At 32.4% G+C, this 21,561-nt stretch overlaps 8 protein-coding genes across 8 annotated transcripts; 5 read left to right on the forward strand and 3 right to left on the reverse strand.

Annotated features, from left to right (window-relative positions):
• Positions 1-20: 20 nt before the first annotated feature.
• PPL_01803 (uncharacterized protein) lies at positions 21-1,639 on the reverse strand (the record flags this gene model as incomplete). Its single annotated transcript, XM_020572804.1, has 4 exons — positions 21-533; positions 615-942; positions 1,046-1,312; positions 1,614-1,639. The coding sequence occupies 4 exons, from the start codon at positions 1,637-1,639 to the stop codon at positions 21-23; spliced, it is 1,134 nt and encodes a 377-aa protein (XP_020436921.1).
• A 425-nt stretch (positions 1,640-2,064) lies between these two features.
• Positions 2,065-4,595, forward strand: utp6 (U3 snoRNP protein; the record flags this gene model as incomplete). The annotated part of the gene is made up of 7 exons (XM_020572805.1): positions 2,065-2,287; positions 2,391-2,541; positions 2,624-2,706; positions 2,797-3,045; positions 3,153-3,535; positions 3,619-4,041; positions 4,242-4,595. 7 exons carry the CDS (start codon positions 2,065-2,067, stop codon positions 4,593-4,595), a joined length of 1,866 nt encoding a protein of 621 aa, XP_020436922.1.
• A 2,329-nt stretch (positions 4,596-6,924) lies between these two features.
• On the forward strand, positions 6,925-8,398 carry PPL_01805 (uncharacterized protein; the record flags this gene model as incomplete). Its single annotated transcript, XM_020572806.1, has 3 exons — positions 6,925-7,968; positions 8,080-8,243; positions 8,335-8,398. 3 exons carry the CDS (start codon positions 6,925-6,927, stop codon positions 8,396-8,398), a joined length of 1,272 nt encoding a protein of 423 aa, XP_020436923.1.
• Positions 8,399-8,575: 177 nt separating this feature from the next.
• PPL_01806 (uncharacterized protein) lies at positions 8,576-10,522 on the forward strand (the record flags this gene model as incomplete). Its single annotated transcript, XM_020572807.1, has 6 exons — positions 8,576-8,777; positions 8,845-9,313; positions 9,393-9,586; positions 9,668-9,747; positions 10,262-10,311; positions 10,396-10,522. 6 exons carry the CDS (start codon positions 8,576-8,578, stop codon positions 10,520-10,522), a joined length of 1,122 nt encoding a protein of 373 aa, XP_020436924.1.
• Positions 10,523-10,662: 140 nt separating this feature from the next.
• On the reverse strand, positions 10,663-12,125 carry gcvT (aminomethyltransferase; the record flags this gene model as incomplete). Its single annotated transcript, XM_020572808.1, has 3 exons — positions 10,663-11,224; positions 11,321-11,883; positions 12,027-12,125. 3 exons carry the CDS (start codon positions 12,123-12,125, stop codon positions 10,663-10,665), a joined length of 1,224 nt encoding a protein of 407 aa, XP_020436925.1.
• A 190-nt stretch (positions 12,126-12,315) lies between these two features.
• PPL_01808 (uncharacterized protein) lies at positions 12,316-14,891 on the forward strand (the record flags this gene model as incomplete). The annotated part of the gene is made up of 5 exons (XM_020572809.1): positions 12,316-12,856; positions 12,887-13,067; positions 13,190-13,560; positions 13,659-14,139; positions 14,540-14,891. The coding sequence occupies 5 exons, from the start codon at positions 12,316-12,318 to the stop codon at positions 14,889-14,891; spliced, it is 1,926 nt and encodes a 641-aa protein (XP_020436926.1).
• A 943-nt stretch (positions 14,892-15,834) lies between these two features.
• On the forward strand, positions 15,835-18,323 carry dymB (dynamin family protein; the record flags this gene model as incomplete). Its single annotated transcript, XM_020572810.1, has 3 exons — positions 15,835-17,219; positions 17,316-17,983; positions 18,043-18,323. The coding sequence occupies 3 exons, from the start codon at positions 15,835-15,837 to the stop codon at positions 18,321-18,323; spliced, it is 2,334 nt and encodes a 777-aa protein (XP_020436927.1).
• Positions 18,324-18,567: 244 nt separating this feature from the next.
• PPL_01810 (RlmE/FtsJ family methyltransferase) lies at positions 18,568-21,295 on the reverse strand (the record flags this gene model as incomplete). The annotated part of the gene is made up of 5 exons (XM_020572811.1): positions 18,568-19,075; positions 19,146-19,304; positions 19,370-19,929; positions 20,014-20,700; positions 20,918-21,295. 5 exons carry the CDS (start codon positions 21,293-21,295, stop codon positions 18,568-18,570), a joined length of 2,292 nt encoding a protein of 763 aa, XP_020436928.1.
• Between the last annotated feature and the right edge of the window lie 266 nt (positions 21,296-21,561).

Raw genomic sequence — 21,561 nt, forward strand, 5'->3', positions numbered from 1 at the left:
TCAGATTATATTATTGAAAGTTAACTTATAAAATACAATAATAACAATAACAATGATGATATTATTAGATTGCTATTAATTATATGGTTATAGCTATAGCTACTATTTGAGTTTGTTGATATTGTTGTTGAAGAGTTTATAGTTGATGTATTAACCAATACTATCGGAGGTAAGGTTGTTACGTTGGTTGCGAATACGGTTTGTGGAGGACAAGGATTATCGATATTTCCAAAGAGTCTGAGTATGTTACCACATTTGTATGCGGTACAACCATATTCAGTCTGTGCTGAGAGCAAAGGACATTTACTATTCATAAAACAAGTACGGAAATCGTTGAACTTTCTTTTAAATTCTCTATCGACCATATCAAAGCATTTACCGGGTACCTGTAAAGTACTTCCTTTGTGCAATTGCTTTGATTTATCACAAACACAGAATGCAGCGAAAAAGAAACAACTGTTACTCATCTTTTTAATATCATTACAATCTATATCATCAGTTGGTGGTTCTACAATACATTGACTATTTAGACACTAAACATATTCATTAATATTGATACTAATAACTTATTTATAAATGATAAATGAATGAATGAATGATTAATAATAACTTACAACTAATCTTCTAGAATAATCACATGAACTCATTTGAGTGATATCACAACTATCAAACATCTTTAGAGAGAAATAGGGTAAGCAGATCGATGGTTTCGATGAATTGTGTGATTTCACCGTACAGAAGCTGAGTGTATTGCATTGAGATGACCTATCACATGGTCCATGATCAGGAATCGGCTCCTTACAAATGTAAGCATCACATACCTCACCTATCTTACATCCAGAGGTAGTCACACATCCAGGATGAAAAGGATTGATACACTTTCCATCTGTACAAGCTAGCTCTGGATCACAATCAAGAATCTTACTACATGGTTCATCAAATCTTTAGATATTTTTAATTAATTAATTAATAATCGATCGATTATTATAAAAGGAAATAATAAATATATCTATTTAATTAGTTAGTTAATTAATTGAAGCTTTACCCTCGATGATGAACAGGTGTACATATACTATCGATACATTCAAGACCGGTTGTACATGAAGTGGGTGTACACGACTCATTCCTTTTATTGGCAATGGTGCATACCGGGTGGAGTTGGTCAATCGGACAAAATGCATTTGGTGGACAAATCGATGAAACACTACCAAATGAACTTGCAACAACAGGAGAACACGGTTCACCCAATTGTAAACAATTGATACACTGTGACTCTACATAATAGTAATTTGTTATAATAATGAATATAATACTAAATAAATATATTTTATCTATTTTTATATTGAATATTCTATTATACATATATATATATTGATTGTATTGACAACTAAATTACCAAAAAGAAAAAAAAAGATATTATATTATTACTATATCATTTTCTTTATGCCAAATATAAACTATTATTATTAATCAATCAACAATACGATCAACAATTAATTATAATGTAAAATTATTTCGTTGTGTGTGAAAGATAGATATAAAAAAACACAATCATGGTATTAACAATTCTTTGTAAAAAATGATGATCTTGTGTGAAAAAAAAAATCTTAGACCATTCAGAAATATCATTAGATGTCATTTTGAACTGGTGCTTTAATATTGTTAGGATGCACGCATGTTGTTGAGCCGGTAGTGCATAAATATATAGCATGCAGGAAAGACGTACAGATGCACGGACATATGCATTGGTCAGTAAAGGCGAGATTTGAATATAATAAAAGGTCTAGCTAGGAAAAATCATCAAAAAACAAGATAATGGAGGTGAATGTATTTTTTATAAATGTAATGTAATGTGTTATAAATAAAAAAACTTATGTATTCTAATAAAATCAATCAATTAATATTTGTATGAAATCAATTTATTCTGTTTTTTTGCAATTTTTTAGCAATTTTTTTTTTGATTAAAAACGAACGAAAGAAATATCAAAAAATAATATTTATTTATTATTTAATTAATAGTTATTATTTTATCTATTAATAATATAAGAAAAATAGAATAAAATAATGGATAGAGTATTTACAAATGTAGATGCTCTGCTTGAAGAGACACTAAAGATTGTATCGATGGGTGTAATCTCAAAGGCGGAATGCAAAGAGATTATGAAGCAGAGACAAAACTTTGAGTATAAACTTGCTAAGAAAGCAACAAAGAAAGATGATTTCCTAAAGTATATCAGATATGAATTGACTTTAGATAAGATGCTACATCAACGTGCAAGAGAAGAAGGTAAATAATAATCAATAATTATCTACATCTTTTATATATCAATTAAATATAATCAATATTTAACAAACTAATCAATGTTTATGTTATTTTGTTTCTAATTTAGGATTGGAATATGACTATAGATTAAGATCACCACTTAGACATGCAATGATATTGTATTCATGTGCTGTTCATAAATTCTCAAAGGATGAATCTCTATGGTTGAGCTATTTGAATCTAAGAGTTAGTCGTGCAAGTAAAGATGGTACAACTAAGTATGTATAACAATAATAATGTTGATATAAATATATATAGAATAGATTAGAAATGATATTAATATTATATTTAAAAACAAAGGGTATTTGCTTTGGCTCTACAAAATCTACCGAGATCAGCAACTCTTTGGAAGTTGGCAGCGGCTTTCGAGTTTGAAGTCAATCGTAATATTCAATCATCTAGAAATCTCATTCAGATGGGATTGCAGTATTGTAAGGACGATCCATCGTTGTGGCACTATTTCTATACACTAGAACTCAGCTATATCTCTATCCTGTTGAATAGAGTATCCATTATCAAAGAAGAGGAAGACGACGAAGAACAGGAAGCAACACAACAAAAGAAATCATCGATCAACATCGAGAATCTACCGGCCATCTCTGACTCTGACAAAGACAGATTCATTACATTCGGTCAGGAGATGTACAACGCCGCCACTCTAAAGGGATCATCTATTCTTCAAGGAAAGATTGCATCCATTGTTTTCAATACTGCTATTCAAAGTAAATATTTAACAACAACAACAACAAAGATTAGAATAACTAACTTAACTTACTAAAAAATAACTAAATTAACTAACTAACTTTTGCAATGATTATAATTCTAATAGAGAATAGTAAAGACTTTGAATTTAGAAAACAATTCTATAAGATTGTTCAAACATTTATGGCTAGTGGTAAACAGAATCCAACTACTATCAAAGAGGTGGAGAGAATCGGTAAGATCTTACAGGCTGAGGTTATTGGATCATTAAAGAGTGACTTCTCTGAGAAGGATAAGAGATTGTGGACTCTTTTGGCAAAGGCAGAGCTTGGTGAGAAGACTAACGTAATCACCAAAGAGAACACTGCAACATTCAAACCACTCCTACAGACTGCCAAACAAATTCTCAACAGTGGTGTTGACGCATTGGCCAATGACGATATCATCATTGCCATCTACAATCTTATGATAAAACAACTTAAACGTATAACAATTGATAATATTGAGATTGTAAGTATTTATAATTGTAACAAAACTAAAACAAAACTAACTAATCATTCAATTAAAACAACCAAACATTGTTATATATATAGATCAATGATATTGAACAATATATTCTAAAAACACTTGAGAATGGTATTAATAACGATATACTTGGTGAAGATGGATACTATATCTATGTTGACTATCTTACAAAATTGGGTATGAAGAAGAAGGCATTAGAGTCGACTGTCAAAGCTACCACTAAACATCCACGTTCCGTCATCTTGTGGAACCAAAGAATGAGCTTGTTGAAACGTAGCAACTCACTGGGTGACAACAACAGCAAACTCATCGATACATGCTTTGAGCAAGCAGTAAACAATCTCTTTATCAAGAAAGAGAACAATAACGAAAACGAAACAACAGACAACACATCCTCCATCAACTGTCAACAAACATTCACACTCAACTACATCGATCACAAACTTAACAACTCTAAATTAACATTTAAACAAATTATTGATTTATTCAAGGTAAGTAAAAATTAAACTAAACTAAACAAAACAAAACAAATAACTATATATTAATAATAATACTAATTTAATATTTATTTTATTTTTATTAATTATTTATTAATTATTAACAAAAGAAAACAATGAGAATGCTTGATGGTAAAATAGAGTGTCAGGAAGTTGTAAAGAACTATTTGATTGACTATTTATTTATCAATGAGTATTCTTTGGTGGAATTGAAAGAAGCCTATCAATTGTCACTTCAATTCTTACCGGTGAGCAGAGATGTTCTCTTGAAGTGCATCCACTACCAACAAGAGTCAGCTATGCCCGATTTGGTTGAGATTAGAACTTTGTACGAAAGATACTTCCAAATTAAAGAGTTTGCATGCCAAGATACAAAATCATGGTTAGATTATCGTCAATTCGAATTGGATTGTGCTAAAAATATTACAAACGCTAATTTGGTCGCAAATCGTGCGCGTAAATCGCTAAAGAATCCTAATGATTTCATTAAATCATTACAAAAAGTTCAACAAGCACCAACAACATCATCAACAACATCATCAAAATAAATAAATAAATATTAATTTAATGCAATATTAACTATTATCTTTTCTCAATAATAATTATTATTTATATAATTTTTAAATACATACATTAAATTTAAAATTAAATATTATATTTTATTATATTTATTTTGTTTAAAAAAGTAGTATATATTTATTTATTTCAAATAATTATTTGGATTATAAAGATAAAAAAGGGAAAGATGTTTTTAATCTTCAAAATAATTATTTTAATAATAATGTGATGTGTATGAACCATCAATTTTTTTAAAATCACAATCACTGACTCTTTGAAGCCGACAATATTTGCTTGCATCTAACCAAATTTTCAGAGATTCAAAATGATTAAATCTTTTGCTAATTTTTCATGCATATGTCCCGCAATGAGTGAACCAAAAAAATTACAAAAAATTGTATTCTAAAGAAAAAAGTATTTTCTGATTAACCAAAATAATATCAAATCATTTAAATCAAAAGGCATTGAGCAAAGAAAATAGAAACAAAAAAAATTTTTTTTTTTTTTTTTTTGGTAAAATCTTCTATCTTGGTTCATGTTCTTCTCATTACATTACTAACTAGATTGTTGGTCTGACTTGAATTATAATCCCCTGCTTTAGAATTTTTTTCATTTTCTTTTGGTGTTTTTTTTTTCTTTTCATCAACACTTATAGATGTAGTTGATATCATATTGGCGGATTTATTGATAAGCAAACTATGACCTTCCCAATAATGTTGATGTTGTTTTTGTTGTTGTTATTATAGTGTTGTTGTTTTTATTTAAAATTTTCTTTTTTTTTCTTTTTTTTTATTATTATTTTAATATAAATATTAAATTATTATTATTATTCAGTTAAATTTTCTGTGGGCGGCAAGGCAACACTTTGTTGAAATATAATTCACTGGTAACTTGCTGAAAGTGGGTCGTTGTTGTTGTTGTTGTTGTTGTCTTGTTTGAATTCTCTTATTAGCAACTGCAACATCATTTTCATCATTCATCACTTTTTTTTCGTTCAGATACAATTTTATTAGATCTTCGACCCTTGAGAAGCCAATTTTAGTTAAAAAAACAAAAGAAATCAAATCAAACAAAAATATATATCACCACACTGTAAATAATATGCCTCTAGACGTATCCAAATATCTTTGAAAGGAGAATTTGGTATTTCTACAAGGACATTGGATCAACAGCACAAAACATATGATTTTAAAAAATAAAATCAAACAAGCAACATAAAACTCAACTTTCTCTTCTTTTATTCATTATTTTTTTGTAAACCAATAAGAAATATGACTTTCAAATATTTCTAATTGGTTTACTACAAATAATAATGTTTAATTTCAAATTTATTTATATTTTTAAATAATTATTTTTAAAATTATTCTCTCTCTCTCATCAACATTGAAATCTTCTTCTCCAATAAACTTTTAGACCAACCTATCCAAAAAATAGTAAGATTACAAATATGTGCAAGACGAATTTTTTAATAATATATAATTCTTTAACACTTTGTTTTTATTACTTTAGACCAAGTCGATTCTTTCCAATTTTTCTTTTTATTTAATAATAAAAACTTTGGATATAATTAAGAGGTTTGGAGCATAGATTTCTTGAAAAGTAGAGTGTTTCCTATAAACGGTTTAAAAGTTTATTAGATAGGAGGACCCCACAACTTAATTTTCGATGTTGGTGTTAAATTACGAGAATACATTGTCATTTTCTAAAAAACTAATTATTAAAAATAAATATATATTGAAATTAAAATTAATCCAATATTGATCTGTACATTCATTCTTATATATTTTTATCATTATCATACCAATAAAACAAAATAATGTAAATGCAATTTTCTAGAATTTTATAAAACAAAAAGATTTTATTGTTTATAATTATAATAATACCAAATAATCACCAATAATTAGTTTCCCTTTTATTTTATTCATTGAAGATCAATCACAAAACATATCTTGCATCGTTTAATGATCAACAAAATTTTTTTTATAAACACAATCACCACAAAAAAAAAAAAAAAAAAAAAAACAAAAACTAAATTTTGATAAAAATTGATTTTAATCTAGATTATTTTGTTGTAACATTATTACTAAAAAGGTGTATTATATATTTATATTTATATTCATATTTTGAAAAGAAAATCATATTTATTCAAACAAAAAAAACTAAAAAAGAAAATCAATTTAGTTTGTTAGTTAGTTTTTGTTGGTTTAAAATATAAAAACAAAAACAAAAACAAAAAAAACAGATAGACAACAAATCACCTGATAGATAAATATCATATCACCTAGATTGATTGTCAGAATAGAAAAGAGAGAGAAGAGTATGACTTCTACAATTAGTGCGGGTTCAACAACATCTCCAGTAGCTGGTGGTGGTGCAGCAGCAACAGGAAGTAACACTCAACAGAGTAGTAGAGCTGACGTTGTTAACTATGTTGTATTTAAGAGTAAAGGACATCAGAATACGGTGTTCACACCGATGGATATACATCCGGTGAATCCTTGGGTGTTGTTTGCCGACGGCGACAACAACATTGTCATCCAAAACTATGTTACCTCACAGAAGATATTGAATTTCTCGATTGGACAACACGAAGAGGAACGAAGAGAACTACATCTACTGCAGCGAAAGATTCCAACACTGTCGAATCTCTCTATATCGTCGCCACCGACACCGCCATCGGCCAGTCAGGCGTCGCCGTCTTCACCGTCGCCAATGACCAACCTGCTGATGTCACCTTCACTCAGCCAAGCACATCGCTCACCAAACAACACCGTTAGACTCAATACCAGTAATAGTAACAATAACTTGGCTAGTTCGAATATTGGCGGAGGTGGTGGTGGAAGTGGTGGAAGTGGATTGTCAAACGACCACATTTCAGGCGTTGGCAGCGGTAACACTGTCGGTAGCAGTCGATCGACTACGATTGGCGATTCGTCGGACTTGCTTATCAATGAGAAACTAGAGAAGCTCGGACAGATTAGATTCTTGCATTTCTACGATAGACACACGCGTTTAGTTAAGGAAAGAAAGTCAAAGACATCGCAAGCAAAGTCGGGCGTCGCTGCCAGTAGCAGTAAAGTGAACAACAGTATTGGATCCGATGATTATATAGTGGTTGTAGCAGACAATCGTATTCTCTTTATCAACTATCATTCACAGCGTATCCGTGAAGTGAAAGTGCCGATCTTTGACTTTAAACCACCAACTTCAATCGAATTCTTTTCAAACCTACCGTTGGTTGCCTTTGGATCGAGTGATTCAGTGATCAGGCTGTGGAATGTCGATAAATGGGAACTTGAGAAACCACTGACCGGTGGTCACTCAAAGAACAACACAACCATACTTAAAATGAAGTCAATAGAAGTAAGTCAAGAGTCATCATTAAACAACAACAACAACAACAACATATCTTCTATTCAATTATATTTACACAAAACTAACAAACTATTTCCCACTATCTCTCACATTCAACAGAATTCAGATGGTGATTATTTAGTAACTTGTGGCAGTGATGGTTATACATGTCTATGGAATCTAAAGACAAGTTCATTACAGAATCAATTCCCAAAGGTACATGATATCATTGATCTTTCATATGATAGCATTACAGGTAATATATTAGTTTTAACATCTGATAGGTAAGTGTTTATAGAATGAATATTACATATATATAAATTACTAATATTATATGTAGAGTTATTATTGTTTATGATATTGTTACAATGAAAGAGATATCAAAGATATCATGTGGAAAAAGAGAGTTCCAATCGTTGGATACGATTTCACATCCTAGATTCCAACAGGATCTTTTGTTGACGATGAAGAGTCCTGCACAGATTGTGCTGTTGAGTAGAGCGGGTGGAACGTTGGTTAAGGATTATATTATCGATATCGATCAACTGTTGAATCCAGCCAAGAAGGAGAAGGCAAAGATCTATAGGTTGTTGCAACATCCACTGCAACCACAGCTATGGTTGGTATGGGTGAACAAGACTATCTACTTGATGTCGACCGTTGCCAGTTCGGTACCGTCGTTCGCCACCACCTCTGGTGTTGTATATTTCCCACGCGATGGATATCTCAATTCGATGCCGCTAAGCAATGCACTGAGCTCGGAACGCACCGTCATCAAAGAGGTGCCAATTGCACAGTCAGAGTCGGTGTCGTTGGAGGTGAGTGCCAACGGAACCTACCTAAGTGTTCACCACCTGGCAACCGGCCAATATCAAGTGTATGAAGTGGCCACCTGGAAGTTGCTGGAGAAGGGCAGTGCCATTGACATTGCATGGAGTGGAAAAGGCGGTAAGGACTGCGGTGCAGAGCGATTCGGTAAGTTGGAGCGTATCTTTGACGTCGTCGACCCAGTCAAAAAGAAAAAGTTGACACTCGGCGTTTTGACCACCAAAAAGAAGAAAGAAGAGGAAACCAGCTCAAAGATCCTCTTGAAAACCAAAGAGTTTGCAAATCCCCAGGTTGCACAAGAGTTACTGTTGCACACGAACGACGATCGTCTCACCAGTGGACTGCTCATGGGTGTCTATACACACCAAGACAACTCCTCGTCGACCGGTGGCAGTTCCTCAAGTCAATCTACCAACACCGGCAGCAGCAATCTCCTACAGGAACCACCAATTCAAATCACAGGTGAAGAGAATGAATCAAAAACATTCCAACTTTATGATTGGTGGTCATTACAACCAATTGGAGAGTAAGTGATTATTTGTTTATCAACCTTTTGTTGTTTTAAGTGGAAGGCTGCTAATACTGACTGTTTATTTTAACATTAGATCATTACCACCTCCATTAAAAGTATATTGGGAACCAAATCAAAACTATTGTATCTTTGTTTATTCACAATATTTCTGTCTATTTAAAATCCGTCCAACCATACATATGTTGTGTAGATGGCCATTCACACTTACCTCTGCACTCTGGCATAATAATACTTTGTTCTTTACAACTCCAAATGATATTCAATGTTGTAAGTTATAATATATCATCAAGAAAACTAATAATTATAATAACTAAAATTATTTAACCTATTATTATTGATTAAATATAGTATTCCCAAATAATCATGAAAGTGCACCATTGATTTTATCTTCATCGTCTGGTACTGTTTTCCCTGAGGATCTTTATGAGGTCGGTGCAGGTTCGCTCTCTAGTTACAAACCGAATCAGACTTTCTCGTTGTTCCCTCAGTTCCGCCCGACTGGTTCGATTGCACTGGTGGAGGTAAACAACGAGGGTTTGATCGTTGTCGACAGTAGCCACCGGTTCTATTGTTTGCCACTGACACACTATCTCTTCAAGTTCTTTGCACTCGTTCAGATGGACCTGGTCGAGCAGGCCGTAAAGTGTGCACCGATGGTCGATCCGAAATACCACTACCTGATGGCCAAGTTCCTAACGGTGCGTGGACACGCCAAGTATTGTTTGCAACTCACTGGAATATCACACCACTTGAAGTTCCTCATCTGTATTAATAACCACGCCTATGATTCGTCACTCGACATCGTACCACGACTGGCCGAAGCAATTCGCTCAAACAACACCGCCGAATTTTCATCGACCGATCCCGAAGAACACACCATCTCCTACCTCAGCAAGAAATGCATAGAGATTGGTCGTCTCTCTCAATCTAAAAAATGAACAGGAACTCGCTGAAAGAGCATTCAAAATTGCAACAACATTAGAACCACATTCGTAAGTTATCATCATCATCATCAATTAATCTTCAATTCCAAATTATTAATTAATACTAACTATTCAAATTGTTATTATTTATAGTGCATATCAAGAATTAGCATTACATTATATTCATTACAAGAAAATTGCAGAGCTCAAAGAATTACAACAATCCATTCAACATTTATATCCTCTAGAGTGTGGACTCATTTCACTTTTGATTGAATAATATTATTCAAATCCATTCAATTAGAAATAAAATAAAATAATAATTAACTTGAATAAATAAAAAGGAATACTTATAATAATAATGATTGTTTTGTATTTTACTGTTTGTGAGAATGTTTGATGTCAATTAACTGATCAGTTTTAGGCAGTTGGTGTAATCTTTTTGTAGTTGGTTGGAACGAATGGCATTTTAGAGACGACCGCTGGAATTTGACGTCCACGAATCGAAGCGAATACCTTGGTACCGTTCTTTGAGTGTTCAGTGTTGAGATAACACATTGAGATCGATTGTTTGGTCATTGGACTCAATGTACCAGAGGTGACATGACCGATTTGCTTACCGGCCTCGTCGACCAAAACAGTGTTTTCACGTGCTGGTGGACCTTCTACGATGAGACCTACACGCTTCTTGCTGACACCTTCCTTCAGCTGCTTCTGAATGACGGCGGCACCTGGGAATCCACCGGCTTCCTTTCTACGCTTGCTAATGAGCCAACCCAATGTTGCTTCGATCGGGGTGATCTCCTCATTTAAATCGTGACCATACAAACACAAACCTGCTTCCAATCTCAATGAATCACGTGCACCCAAACCAGCACACTTCACACCCTCAACACCGGTATCCAATAAAATCTTTGCCAATCTAACAGCATTCGAGTTTGATACTGAAATTTCAAATCCATCTTCACCTGTATATCCACATCTAAAATATTATCAATATCAATATCAATATAAATTAGTTAGTTAGTTAGTTATTATTTCTCAATCAATGTTTGTTTTATGTCATGTCAACATTTACCTTGTAATGATCACATCGATATTATCAATTTTAGCATGTCTTTGAGTCATGAATTCCATGTTTGAGAGATCGAGTTTGGCGAGTTTGGAAACGATCGATTCGGTGGATGGACCTTGGACGGCAATCAATGCTTGATCCTCCATGAGTTCGAGTGAGACGTCTTTGCCGGTGGCCTTGAACTCTGCCATCTTTTGCTTGATGTGAGCGATGTCCTTGTCGGCGCAACCGGCATTGACGACGACGTAGAGGTTCTCACCGGCGTTGGTAATCATAGTGTCATCGATGATACCACCTTGCTCGGTGGTGAAAACAGAGAGCTTAGAATGACCGACTGGCAACGCCTGGATATCGGCGACAACAATCGATTCAAAGAACTCTACACGATCCTTTCCATGAATTCTCAATTGACCCATATGAGAAACATCGAACAAAGCACTATTATTTCTACATTGGAAGTGTTCTTTCAAGACACCGGTTGGATACATCAAAGGCATATCCCAACCACAGAATGGTACCATCTTTGCACCCAAATCCTTATGTAAATCGAATAATGCTGTCTTTTTCTAAAAGTATGTTATTAATGATGATAGAATTATTAGTATCATTATCATTATTATTATTATATTTTGTAATCACAGAGACGAGACAACAGGAAGGAAGAAAGAAAGAAAGAAAGAAAGATAAGTAACATGATTGTCAATCATACATTGTTAGTTTGTGTGGCAGAACATTTCCATCGGGAAGTACATGAGATATTTCTGGAAAGTACTAATTTAGTACCTGCTTTGATTGATTTACCAAACATTGTTATAAATATAATGAGTAATATGACACAATGAACTACTTAAACTGAAAAACTGAAAAAACCAAAGGTCATCCCTTTTTTGAAAAATTTAATTTTGAGTGTTCATTTGCCAAAAATATCCCAAAGTAACGTTTTTTGTTTATTTGTATAATAAGTAGATATATAAATAAATGAATTAGTAATATTTAATATGACAGACTATAGTGATTTAGAGTTATTGAAGAAAAGAATAGATTGTGTATCTGTTGAAAGAGGTTGGAAATGGAACTCGAAATCTAAAGTATCAAAGACTGTACAGCCAACAAATTCAAAGAAAACAACAACAACAACAACAACAACAGCAACAGCTACAAAAACAGATAATCTTTCAAATACCAGTCATAAACGTATACATATTTTATCTTTATTAATATCACCTGATGATGACGACTATAAAGATAGTAACACTAATAAAAACAATAGTAATAATAGTACCAATAAAGATATAAAATCATCTTCACTAACAAAATCAATACCAACAACTACATCTACATCAGCATTAAAATCAAATACCACCTCCAAAACAACAAAAGAAAATAATCTCACAAATCAGTTGAAGACATTAAGAAGATTAAGTAGTTCAAATGGTATTCTTGATCTTCTTGGTAATGAAACTTTGTATTCCAGTAATGAAACCATTAGTAATAATACTAAAATAGATGATAATAATAATAATAATAGTAGTAGCAATAGTAATAATAGCAATAATAAAACAAAAATAGGTAATAATAATAATAGTAATAAAAACAATGAAAGTAGACAAAAGAAAGTGGATGACGTTGATGAAATGCTTATTAAGAGTATGAGCAGAGTTAGCATTAGTAAACAATCTGATTATACAAAGAAGAAGATTGTAAAAGAGAGTGATCCATATACTGATTTACCTTCAAAACCTAAACAATTGTAATGCTGTTATCATTAATTATTTATTAATTGGAGTGATTGTTTAATATACTAATTAATATAATGTTATGTTATTTTTTTGTTTCAATGAAAATATATATATATATATAAAATATATATAGCTATATGGATAAATATAAAGATATCAATAATAAAGATAATAATATTGATATTGCAATATGTCCACCATTAAACAATCTTTCGAAGCTGACCGACTCGGATCAAGCAAACTATATCAAGTTCAAAGAGGAATATGTTAGAAACTATTTCCAGCTGTTCAATACAACCATCTTCAAAGACAAATTCAAAGAAGATCTTATTATCATCTCAAAGGAATCGAAAACTCTTACCTTTAACATCAACGAATCTACTTCCAGCTCCAACTCCTCCGCGCCAAAGATATCACCTGCAACCATCTCCATCCAACAGGATCCAACAACCAAAGACAGAGTTGCATTCATAACAATATTTATCAATCATATATCAACTATTCGTAAGTTAGTTATAGATAATTTAACTTGGCAGGTGCTAATTAATCTAATCTAACCAATATTTATTTATTACTAATAATAATAATAATATTAAAAAAAGAGAAACTTGTAAATGTCTTGTGTCATCAGATGTGTCATGCAGCAACATGGATATTTGATGGTAGTACGGTTTCGCATGGCGTCCAATTTAAGTATTGGGTACGTGTTGCACTCGGTATCTATCCGGATCTCTCCATTGATCTCTGTGATAACTACGGACCGACTTCCAAATATCACTACAAATGCTCCAATGCCAAGTGCTCAACCGTTTTCGGTAGAGACACTCCATTCGAAGAGGAAACACTCTGTGGTTCTTGTGAATCACCTATTGTACCTGTAAATTTAGATTCTACATCGTCCTCTTTCTCGACAACCACCAACAATATCAACAACAACAATGTTAATAGTGTTAGTAATACAACCTCAACTACAACTTCAGCATCATCTTCATCAAATAACAACAATAATAATAATAATAATATCATTGTAGATCCAGAGTTTCAACAGTTCTATAATGAAAACAAAGCAATGATCGATCAAAAGTATAAAGGAATGTCAGATGAACAGAAACTGTCAGTTATTAAATTAAAATATAACCAACAGAAAGCAAAGACACAGAAAACAAAAACACTGAAATAAATCTATGAATACTGATTATGTCAGCAAATGATCGAAGTGGAACCATTCGGTTATTACACTTCATTACCAACTCTAAAACAAAAAACAAAAAAAAAACGATTCTTTTTTTTTCAAATTTAAATTCAAATATTTGTTTGATATGATGATCATTATTGTTATTGTTGTTGTTAAGCAAACCGATTAATTAAACAAACATAAATAATAGAAGTAGTAGTAGTAGTAGTAGTACTTTATTTAATAATATATAGCTTTATAATATATTATTAGTATCGTTTTGTACATATAAGATATATATATAGATAGGAAAATGGCATCACCTTTTGTTGTTGCAGGTGTAGAAGCAGTCGCTAATGGAGCACCTAGATATAGTGGAGTACAGAAACAAGTTTTGTCATTATATAGAAATTTCATCAGACAATCATTAAAGAACGATAGACTGAATAGTGGAAGCAGTAGTAGCAGTAGTGGCAGTGGTGAACAATCATATCCGATGACCAGTTATATACAAAGTCAATTCAGAACGAAAGCCAAATCAATATCTAGAAGAGACATCTCAAAGATCGAAATGATGTTACTGAAAGGTCAGAGACAATTAAAATTAATTAAAAGTCAAGGCATGAGTGGATTCTCTGTTGTTAATTCTCCTAATAATTAATAATAATAATAATAATAGGAGTAAAGTTAGTTTTTATATTATAATTTATTTAAATAAAGTAAATAAGATTGTAATAGTTTGTAAATATATATTATAAAAAGAATAGAATATATAAATTGAAGAGAGAAAGATAGTTTGATAATCAGTATCGCCTTTTTGGAAATCATTAATATATAAAGAAATATTGAATCGAGTAGCTAGATCTAAAGTAACTAAAGAATGATCAATGATCGAGGTGTTTTAGACAAACCAAGTAGCAACTGTTTATTAATAAAATGACATATTGCAGTTCGAGAAAGAATTGCAGGTCATTAAGATATTAATATTAAGTAGACAACTAAACCGTCACAAATCACATATCTTGACTCTAAATATAGCTGAATCGATTCAAGCATTCCCTCACATGTTTTATTTGCACATCAACACCAAGCCCATTCAAGCCATTTGCATTGAACGCAACCTATAATGCTGGAAAGCAATTGTCTTGTTGATATCATCATCTTTTAAAAACTATCTTTATAAACTTTTAAAAAATTTAAAAATAAAAATAAAATAAATATCTTATCTTACTTTATTTTTTTGCTGTTTAATACCATAAAGATGATGTAATTTCTAATTTTAAACTAAAATTGATTAATTAATATAAATTATTTCTAGTATTCAAAAACAAAAACAATAAAAAATCAAGAAACTAAATACTCATGATTATGTATGAGTTTCAGTGGGAAAATTTATCTGGGTCTTTAGAGAAAAAAACAAAAAGCAAAAAAAATATAAATAACAAACATATGCAAGATCATCAAAAATTCAAAGATTTTTTAAAACTAAATATTAAATCATCATAATCATAATCATATTTAATATCGATCAATCAGAATAATAATTTGTAAATAAATATAAAAAATAAAGTCATTTTAATAGTAATAATAAATATTCAATCAAAATGTCATTGATCGTTTCATCGTCATCATCAATGTCAACTTTGTTGACAAACAATTTGGTGACAATGTCAAGTTCAATGCTAACTAGAATGTGTCATCAAAGAGCCTATAGTAATATCAATGGTACCATAAAGAAATATAATAGATATAAGCTAAATCATAGTAATAAGTCATTGCACAAGAGAAATGGATCGATTTCCATTTCAAATTATTTTAAATCAATGTCAATCAATAATAATGAAACATCCAATGTTAGTGGATTAAGCAAACAATTTTCAACAGCAACTACAACACAACCAATAGTTGGTGGTATTCCCAATGAAAAGTTTGAGACTGTAGGTTACAGTTTGCTCCCTGTAGTCAATAAGTTGCAAGAGATCACTTCACTCATTGGTTCGGAGATCAAGTTACCACAGATCGTTGTCATCGGTTCACAATCCAGTGGAAAGTCGTCGGTATTGGAGAATCTCGTTGGTAGAGATTTCCTGCCGCGTGGTAGTGGTCTTGTCACCAGACGTCCACTCGTGCTACAGCTGATCAGAATCGAGGACAATGCAGAGTGGGGTGAATTCGCTCACACTGGCGATGTCCGTTTCAACTTTGCGGGAATTCGCGACGAGATCGAAGCAGAGACAAACCGTGTTGCCGGTGCCAACAAAGAGATCTCCAGCGATCCAATCATCCTAAAGATTTTCTCGCCCTACGTCATTCCATTGACACTGGTCGATCTTCCGGGTATCACACGTATCCCCATTGGCAATCAGCCAACCAATATCGAGGAGCGAATCCGTGATATGGTGCTTGACTACATCTCCAATCCAAACTCGATCATTCTCGCTATTTCCGCTGCCAATCAAGATATTGTGACATCGGATGCTTTGAAGTTGGCAAAGGAGGTCGATCCAGAGGGTCGTCGTACCATTGGTGTACTGACAAAGCTCGATCTCATGGATCGTGGAACCGATGCAATGGATATCCTGCTCGGTCACACCGTACCATTGAAACTTGGATTCGTTGGAATCATCAATCGTAGTCAACACGACATTCAAACCAAGAAGGCAATCAGCACAATGTTGAAGGACGAAGAACGTTGGTTCCAGAATCATCCGGTGTACAGCCGAATCGCCAATCAAACAGGATCGATCTTTTTGGCACAGAAATGCAACAAAATCCTTACCAAACACATTAGAGAGTCGATGCCAGGTGTAAAGAACCAAATTCGTGCACTCATCAACAAGTATCGTGAGGAACTCGAGAACTATGGAGAACCAACTCCAGAGCGTGCCTCTGATAAATCTCGTTTACTCATTGACATAATGAACAAATTTGCACTACAATTTAGAGCTGATCTCGAAGGTGTAAATGATGATCAATTAACTGATCATATGTAAGTTGTCAATTCTTCTTTTATTTATAAACTAGTTATATTCAAATCACTAAAACCTTTTGTTCTTTTTCTTTTAACAATTAATAATGATAATAGTAATGGAGGAGCTAGAATTAGATATATATTCTCACAGGCATTTAAGAATACAAGTGTAAAGCCATTCGATTGGTTGACAGATCAACAGTTGAGATTGGCATTGAGAAATTCATCTGGTATCCGTCCAACAATGTTCATTCCACAAAAGACATTCGATTCTTTGATAAAGATTCAAATCGAGAAACTCAAAGATCCAGCTGTGCAATGTGCTGATTTGGTATTGGACGAGCTCCTTCGTATCTTGACACAGGTGGACTCTCATATCTTCTCGCGATTCCCAGTGTTGAGAGAGCGTATTGTTGAGGTTGCAAACAACGTACTTAGAAAGCTCTTGAGCCCAACCAACAAGATGATCTCCGATATGGTCGATGCCGAATGCAGCTACATTAATACATCACACCCAACCTACACGGCCGAACTCAACAGACTACTCTATAGCAACACTAAGCCACAAGACATTCAATACACTCAACCACAACCAGAAGTAGAGAGAAACAGCTCTGGCGGTGGAAGTGGACTCTTTGGTTTCATCTTTGGTAAGAAACAAGAGCCAGAGAAGGTTGTCACCACCAAAGATAATTTAAGAAACCAAACTCAACAACAAAATCTACTATATGGAATGAACGATAACTATACCGATGAAGAAAGAAAACAAATTCATTTATTAAGTAACTATCAATATATCGCAAACTAAACAATTATATTTACTAACTAAATTTAAAAATAGAACGATTATTACATAGCTATTTCGAAATTGCTCAATTCAATGTTCAAGAGAATACTATCAAGGTTATCTCACACTTTTTAATCGATCGTTCAAAAGATATCTTACAGAGAGAATTGTCATCAATCCTATACGATGAGAATATGGTAGATCACTTGTTAAGAGAAAATGAAGTTGTTGTCGCAAGACGTAAAGAATGTATTCACAAACTTGAAATTCTCAAGAAAGCAAAGAAGAGTCTATCTGTAACCGAATTAAAGGATATGCCTTTACAATTATATTAAACAATATATTTATCAGTAGTAATATTAATTAAATAGTTAAAAAACAATAATAATAATAATAAAAGAAATTACTTGTAATACTAAATTAAACTCTCCAGTTGTGAATGTACTTAACTAATTCATTCTATTATACAAAGGTCAATTCATACAAAGAATGTGATCTTTCTAGATTTTATTTGTATTTTTAATCAAGAGAATAGTCCATTGTGAAAAACAGCCACAACCACTATCATTGAAAAAAATTTTACATATTTTGAAAGTCAGAGTCTAAACTAGGTAGTGGAGGTGTTTTATTACCGACAACGGAAAACGGTTTAATCTTGTGTTTGGTGATTGCATCCAGAGACGAAACGAATTGTTTTGAAGGTGACTTTACATAACTCGGTTGATTGATTCCTTTCTTCTGTGGACTTGTTACAGGAGTAGTGGTTGTTGTCGTCGATGTAGTCATTTCCTTAGCTGTATCATTATTCTTATATTTTTGGTTATCACCATTATTATTAATACTAATTTTGTTGTTATTATTGTTATTATTATTTATCTTTTGCTTATTGTTAATTGATTTTCTTTGTTGTTGATTATATGGATGATGATGTTGTTTGTTAAGTTTCTCTGTATGTCTTGGATCTAAAGGGATACCCCACTCTGTCAGACAGTTTTGTTTGAGTATTTCTTGATCGCACACTCTATATTCCCAATCTTCAACTGCTTTTGTAAAGTATTCAAATGCTCTTATCTGACTATCACATTGTCTATCAATCAAAAATATTAATAAATACATTATAAAAAAGAGCGCACAAAGTGTATACATTAACTACATACTCTAATGATTTCATTCTAATAAAATCTATAAAAACAGGATCTTTGATATCAATGATTCTTAAGATGTTCTCGCCATCATTCAATCTCTGATTTAACTTATAAAGATAATTTCTAATATTACTTGGTCTATATACTAAAAGATTTTTGGCAATTACATAACTATTTAAAGAATCAAACTTGTTAATAAATAATAAAGATTTGGAAAATGATATAGTTATAGTTACCGTTCAGAATTTAAAGGTCTACTTGTAAATGGTTTGACAATGGTAAATGATTCGAAATGCTTAAATATAATATATAACAATCCAACTGTGAATGGTGTGAAGGTGTCGAAAATCTTACAAACGAAATTACCGCCCAACGACAGAATTTCAAACATTGTTAGAAACTGACAGAGTATCAGATGTCCAAGAATAGATTCCTGGTTCAACTCCTCACCTTCCGTACTGATACCACCGTCGGCCATAAACAGATTGACACCTTTCTGATTGGTACCTTTCAGTACCATCTGAGTGAAATGACGTATGTTTTGTTCGTTTTGAATGTCGCCGTCGTCGGCAGGACCATAGTCAACCACGAAATTATCACCAATCTTCAGACCAGAGTCATCAGTGAATTTATCCAACTTCCAATCACACTCGCCCTTCAATGTGAAACCCCAACCTTTTGTTTTACACCGCTTGCGCTGTTCTTTGTTTTCCACAGGTATACCTTTTCCAACCATTCTCCAAAGTGTATATTCCGTGAATCCACCAGGTCCTGCACAAACATCTGCAAAATAAAACTAAAATAAAATATAATTAGTTCAAATTACCAACTTTTGATTGCTGCTTCTGCTGCTGCTGATTAGTAATAACATTCAACTTACTTTATCTTGATTAGGTTTAATTTCAATGAGTGTAGCAATCTTGTCGAGATTAGCCATTTTGACAGCAGCACGATTTTGAAAGATGGCACCTTTGATCCATTCGTACGGGTTGGATCTCGCTCTTGCTTTGACGAAGCAATTACGATCGAGATCGGTTAGTGTGCTCTTTTTATCCTCCAATTCCTCAATCTTTTCATACGGACAGAATTCATCTCTTGGCGGAAGTTCATCGTCGTCTCCAACAACCAAAAAGCTCTCCAAATCACATGTGTTTAGATTTTTGTATTCCGAATCGCTGGTCTTGATCCAACAGAGAATCTGTCGATGTTCAAACTCTGCTGTTTCCTCTTTGTGCTTTTGTTTTACGAAAGGATAAGGTAACCGGTCATCATAGCCAATGCCTCCTCTACTAAACTTTGGTGCGAAATCGAATGGTGGATCAATGTAACCTTCTTCATCATCATAGTCAATTGGTTTACTTTTTTCTTTTTCCAACTCTTCCTGTTGTTGTTGTTGTTGCTGCTGTTGTTCATACTCTGTTTCAATTGATGTTGATGTTGTTGCTAGTGTCTCTGTGTCATCATCATGCATTTCAACATTGTTTTGATCTGTTTCATCATCTTTCTTTATACTATTGTTATTATCTTGTTTTTTCTGATCAGAGTTGAATGTAAAACCTTGTTTTTTCTTCAAATTTAAAAAATAATGTTAGTTACATTGAATCTGAATCAGTCTATAGTCGAAAATTGGTTCATACCATAAAATTTAATGTTAAAGAGCTCATTCCTATGAAACTAGATATATTACTATTGTTTACTTGTTTATTTGTAAACTAAATTTTTGGAAGAAGTAATCTATAAGTTGTATGTTTGATTTGATCAAATTTGTTAAGTTTGTTACTTACAGCAACGCCAGAAAGTCTATTGTTAGAGTGTTGATTTTGGTTATGTTGTTGTTGCTGCTGTTGTTGATTATGGTGGTAATTATTATTATGTTGATGAGCATGATGATGGTGATGATGATGATGATGCGAATGAGAATTATAATTATGTGATTCATTTCGATCGTAACCCAAGCCATTATTACTATTACTATTATTAGTTTCTTGATATTCATTATCATCTTGGTCATCTTCATCATCCAAAAACTTTGCAGTTGACGATTGTGTGAATTTAATAGATGTATTATTCTTCTTTGGTGTTTGTAGTTGTTGTTGTTGTTTTAGAGGATCGCTATCATCATCCATAGCAATACTACTATTACCACCACCATAATCATTCATCTTAATAATAATAAAAATAAATAAATCAAAGTTGAGTAACTTTAACAAATCAAAAAAGAAATACTATATCGAATAAATAAATAAATAAATTAAATAAATATATAAAAAGTTTTTTTTAAAAAATCTCTTTAATATTTAATTAAAATCAAATTTAATAAATAAATAATTAACGGGTTTGTTTGGAACTTCTGAAAATTTTTCATTTTTGAAATTATTTTCGATAAGCTAGCGCGCCAAATATTTTTCCAAGTAAACTATAACTGAAC

The sequence above is a fragment of the Heterostelium album genome, assembly GCF_000004825.1.
Source record: "Heterostelium album PN500 unplaced genomic scaffold PPL_scaffold2, whole genome shotgun sequence".
NCBI lineage: Eukaryota > Evosea > Eumycetozoa > Acytosteliales > Acytosteliaceae > Heterostelium > Heterostelium album.